The sequence below is a fragment of the Nanorana parkeri genome, unplaced genomic scaffold, assembly GCF_000935625.1.
Source record: "Nanorana parkeri isolate BGI_ZX_2015 unplaced genomic scaffold, ASM93562v1 scaffold946, whole genome shotgun sequence".
Classification (NCBI taxonomy): Eukaryota; Metazoa; Chordata; class Amphibia; order Anura; family Dicroglossidae; genus Nanorana; species Nanorana parkeri.
The window spans coordinates 431002-436580 of NW_017307214.1; the positions used below are offsets into that span (position 1 = coordinate 431002).

The 5579-nt window shown below is 58.0% G+C and overlaps 1 protein-coding gene across 1 annotated transcript in view; it reads right to left on the reverse strand.

Annotated features, from left to right (window-relative positions):
* The window catches only part of BCAS4 (breast carcinoma amplified sequence 4), a 68969-nt gene extending 66891 nt beyond the window's left edge, over positions 1 to 2078 (reverse strand). Inside the window, exons 1-2 of the mRNA XM_018566383.1 lie at positions 1864 to 2078; positions 242 to 591 (exon numbers count right to left, since the gene is read on the reverse strand). Of these exons, the coding sequence (XP_018421885.1) occupies positions 242 to 591; positions 1864 to 1984 (471 nt within the window). The 5' untranslated portion in view covers positions 1985 to 2078. The remainder of the gene's footprint in view (positions 1 to 241; positions 592 to 1863) is intronic.
* Positions 2079 to 5579: the final 3501 nt, after the last annotated feature.

Sequence of the window (5579 nt, forward strand, 5' to 3'; positions counted from 1 at the left end):
ATGAAGGGAACCTGTCTGCATTATTGCCTGTAAGAACATGACATTTGGTTTCCATGGGCGATATTCCTCCCCTGTGATTCTGACAGGGAGGATCCGTTGTGCCAGCACAATCTGGTGGGTCAGAACCTTTCTTTTCACAGATGTAATAAAGGACACGTTTTTGGCTGCCAGTCACGGTTGTGATGGCTGTGACTGACAGCTCTGTAATACATGAAGTGCTGCGTCAGTGCCAGATACACACCTCTGTGCCGGTGTCAGCAGTGAACAGCTGGGCGTAGTGCTGACTGTCGGTCAGCGCCGGGTCCTCCTGGGTCACTGGTGCTGGGCCCGGCATTTCTTGCAGCTTCTGCATTATATACAACCCTGCCGCTGCTTCTTCCTGCTCTGCACAACTCTGCTTCCCCTTCTCCATTAACCCTTCCTGAACCTCCGCAGGTTTCTGCACTTCCATTGTCAGGTCCACAGAATGACCCGGACCCCCAAACACCCTCCCTTCCTGCACCCCTCTACCAACAGGCACCCCACTGTCCTGCACCACTGTCCCCTCAGACACCCCACCTTCCTGCACCCCTGTCCCCTCAGACACCCCACCTTCCTGCACCCCTCCCCCCTCAGACACCCCACCTTCCTGCACCCCTGCCCCCTCAGACAACCCACCTTCTTGCACCCCTATACCAACAGGCAACATACATTCCTGCACCCCTATCCCAACATGCACCCCTATACCAACAGGCAACCTACATTCCTGAACTCCTGTCCCAACAGGCACCCAACCTTCCTGCACCCCTATACCAACAGGTACCCGACCTTCCTGCACCCCTATCCCAACAGGCACCCTACATTTCTGCACCCCTGTCCCCTCAGGCAGCTCAGCTTCCTGCACCCCTGTCCACTCAGACAGCTCAGCTTCCTGCACCCCTGTCCCCTCAGACAGCTCACCTTCCTGCACCCCTGTCCCCTCAGACAGCTCACCTTCCTGCACCCCTGTCCCCTCAGACAGCTCACCTTCCTGCACCCCTGTCCCCTCAGACAGCTCACCTTCCTGCACCCCTGTCCCCTCAGACAGCTCACCTTCCTGCACCCCTGTCCCCTCAGACAGCTCACCTTCCTGCACCCCTGTCCCCTCAGACAGCTCACCTTCCTGCACCCCTGTCCCCTCAGACAGCTCACCTTCCTGCACCCCTGTCCCCTCAGACAGCTCACCTTCCTGCACCCCTGTCCCCTCAGACAGCTCACCTTCCTGCACCCCTGTCCCCTCAGACAGCTCACCTTCCTGCACCCCTGTCCCCTCAGACAGCTCACCTTCCTGCACCCCTGTCCCCTCAGACAGCTCACCTTCCTGCACCCCTGTCCCCTCAGACAGCTCACCTTCCTGCACCCCTGTCCCCTCAGACAGCTCACCTTCCTGCACCCCTGTCCCCTCAGACAGCTCACCTTCCTGCACCCCTGTCCCCTCAGACAGCTCACCTTCCTGCACCCCTGTCCCCTCAGACAGCTCACCTTCCTGCACCCCTGTCCCCTCAGACAGCTCACCTTCCTGCACCCCTGTCCCCTCAGACAGCTCACCTTCCTGCACCCCTGTCCCCTCAGACAGCTCACCTTCCTGCACCCCTGTCCCCTCAGACAGCTCACCTTCCTGCACCCCTGTCCCCTCAGACAGCTCACCTTCCTGTACCCCTGTCCCCTCAGACAGCTCACTTTCGTGCACCCCTCTCCCCTCAGACAACTCACCTTCCTGCACCCCTCTTCCCTCATACTCCTCACGTTCCTGCACCCCTCTCCTTTCAGGCAGCTCACCTTCCTGCACCCCTCTCCCCTCAGACATCTCACCTTCCTGCATCTCTGCCCCCTCAGACAGCTCACCTTCCTGCATCTCTGTCCCCTCAGCTACCTGAGCCTGTCTCTCTCCGAATACCTCATGCGGCCTACTCTGCCTCCCCGCCTCCTCCTGCCCCGGGGACCCGGGCTGCACCCCATTCCTCATGTCCCTGAATAGCTGGGCTCAGCCTGAGGTGCCGCTACCCGGGACCGGGACCTGCCAATTAACCGCGGATGGGGGTCCGGCTCTCGGATGTACTCTGCCGCCCTCCTGCGTACATTTTGAAGAACTGCATTCGATGCCCGCTAACAACGCTCGTTTCGCTCTGCTGCCCCCTGTGGACAATGTGTAGAACTGTAGCAGACTGTCAGACCTAAACCTGGCTCATTAGCGCCAATGTGCAAGAGAGTGGACAATGGGTAGAACTGCAGCCTCATACCAACTCACTTCCAGCGGCTGGACAATACTGCCACCGTGTGGACATTCCTGACAACTGCAATCCGCTTCAATTGAGAAATGCTTTGTCGGGTCTGGCTTTCCCGCCAGATTCGAGCATGATTTTTACAGTAAGGGCCATTCACCCCAAGCCTGTCCATTGTGGTGTGGTAAAATGTGCAGTCCATTCATGACAACACACCACAAAGGACCAAAATTAAGCATGCTTTATTTTCTGTAATGGAACACATTATATTAATGCATTACTGCGCTTTGCAATGCAGGTGCATTCCCATTGTAAATGAACGGCAGCACAATGCACTAATGCATGTATTTATATAGGTGTGACTGAGCCCAAAGAGAAAGAAAGCAATGCCATTATATCAGTAACAAAATATCCATGCTCCGGGACCTCTGTGCCCTCAAACACCTCACCTTCCTGCACCCCTCTGGCATCAGACACCCCACCTTCCTGCACCCCTCTGGCATCAGACACCCCACCTTCCTGCACCCCTATCCCATCAGACACCCCACCTTCCTCCACCCCTATCCCATCAGCCACCCCCCACCTTCCTGCACCCCTATCCCATCAGACACCCCACCTTCCTGCACCCCTATTGACACCCCACCTTCCTGCACCCCTATCCCATCAGATACCCCACCTTCCTGGACCCCTATCCCATCAGACACCCCGCCTTCCAGCACCCCTATCCCCATTGACACCACCTTTCTGCACCCCTATCCCATCAGACACACCACCTTCCTGCACCCCTCTGGCATCAGACACACCACCTTCCTGCACCCCTATCCACATTGACACCTCACCTTCCTGCACCCCTATCCCATCAGACACCCCACCTTCCTCGACCCCAATCCCATCAGTCACCCCACCTTCCTGCACCCCTATCCCATCAGACACCTCACCTTCCTGCACCCCTATTTCAGACACCTCACCTTCCTGCACCCCAATCCCATCACACCCCACCTTCCTGCACCCCTATCCCCATTGACACCACCTTCCTGCACACTTATCCCATCAGACACCACCACCTTCCTGCACCCCTATGCCATCAGACACCTCACCTTCCTGCACCCCTATGCCATCAGACACCTCACCTTCCTGCACCCCAATCCCATCACACACCTCACCTTCCTGCACCCCTATCCCCATTGACACCTCACCTTCCTGCACCCTTATCCCATCAGACACCACCACCTTCCTGCACCCCTGTCCCTTAGACACACCTCCTTTCTGTCCCCTATTAACACCCCCACCTTCCTGCACCCCTATCCTATCAAACACCCTCGCTCGCCTGCACCTATGTCCCCATAGACACCTCACCTTCCTGCACCCCTATCCTATCAGACACCTCACCTTCCTGCACCCTTATCCCATCAGACACCACCACCTTCCTGCACCCCTGTCCCTTAGACACACCTCCTTTCTGTCCCCTATTAACACCCCCACCTTCCTGCACCCCTATCCTATCAAACACCCTCGCTCGCCTGCACCTATGTCCCCATAGACACCTCACCTTCCTGCACCCCTATCCCATCAGACACCCCACCTTCCTCGACCCCAATCCCATCAGTCACCCCACCTTCCTGCACCCCTATCCCATCAGACACCTCACCTTCCTGCACCCCTATTTCAGACACCTCACCTTCCTGCACCCCAATCCCATCACACCCCACCTTCCTGCACCCCTATCCCCATTGACACCACCTTCCTGCACACTTATCCCATCAGACACCACCACCTTCCTGCACCCCTATGCCATCAGACACCCCACCTTCCTGCACCCCTATGCCATCAGACACCTCACCTTCCTGCACCCCAATCCCATCACACACCTCACCTTCCTGCACCCCTATCCCCATTGACACCTCACCTTCCTGCACCCTTATCCCATCAGACACCACCACCTTCCTGCACCCCTGTCCCTTAGACACACCTCCTTTCTGTCCCCTATTAACACCCCCACCTTCCTGCACCCCTATCCTATCAAACACCCTCGCTCGCCTGCACCTATGTCCCCATAGACACCTCACCTTCCTGCACCCCTATCCTATCAGACACCTCACCTTCCTGCACCGCTATCCCATCCGACAACCCCCCCCTCCCTGCACAGCTATCCTATCAGACACCTCACCTTCCTGCACCGCTATCCCATCCGACAACCCCCCCCTCCCTGCACAGCTATCCTATCAGACACCTCACCTTCCTGCACCGCTATCCCATCCGACAACCCCCCCCTCCCTGCACAGCTATCCTATCAGACACCTCACCTTCCTGCACCGCTATCCCATCCGACAACCCCCCCCTCCCTGCACAGCTATCCTATCAGACACCTCACCTTCCTGCACCGCTATCCCATCCGACAACCCCCCCCTCCCTGCACAGCTATCCTATCAGACACCTCACCTTCCTGCACCGCTATCCCATCCGACAACCCCCCCCTCCCTGCACAGCTATCCTATCAGACACCTCACCTTCCTGCACCGCTATCCCATCCGACAACCCCCCCCTCCCTGCACAGCTATCCTATCAGACACCTCACCTTCCTGCACCGCTATCCCATCCGACAACCCCCCCCTCCCTGCACAGCTATCCTATCAGACACCTCACCTTCCTGCACCGCTATCCCATCCGACAACCCCCCCCTCCCTGCACAGCTATCCTATCAGACACCTCACCTTCCTGCACCGCTATCCCATCCGACAACCCCCCCCTCCCTGCACAGCTATCCTATCAGACACCTCACCTTCCTGCACCGCTATCCCATCCGACAACCCCCCCCTCCCTGCACAGCTATCCTATCAGACACCTCACCTTCCTGCACCGCTATCCCATCCGACAACCCCCCCCTCCCTGCACAGCTATCCTATCAGACACCTCACCTTCCTGCACCGCTATCCCATCCGACAACCCCCCCCTCCCTGCACAGCTATCCTATCAGACACCTCACCTTCCTGCACCGCTATCCCATCCGACAACCCCCCCCTCCCTGCACAGCTATCCTATCAGACACCTCACCTTCCTGCACCGCTATCCCATCCGACAACCCCCCCCTCCCTGCACAGCTATCCTATCAGACACCTCACCTTCCTGCACCGCTATCCCATCCGACAACCCCCCCCTCCCTGCACAGCTATCCTATCAGACACCTCACCTTCCTGCACCGCTATCCCATCCGACAACCCCCCCCTCCCTGCACAGCTATCCTATCAGACACCTCACCTTCCTGCACCGCTATCCCATCCGACAACCCCCCCCTCCCTGCACAGCTATCCTATCAGACACCTCACCTTCCTGCACCGCTAT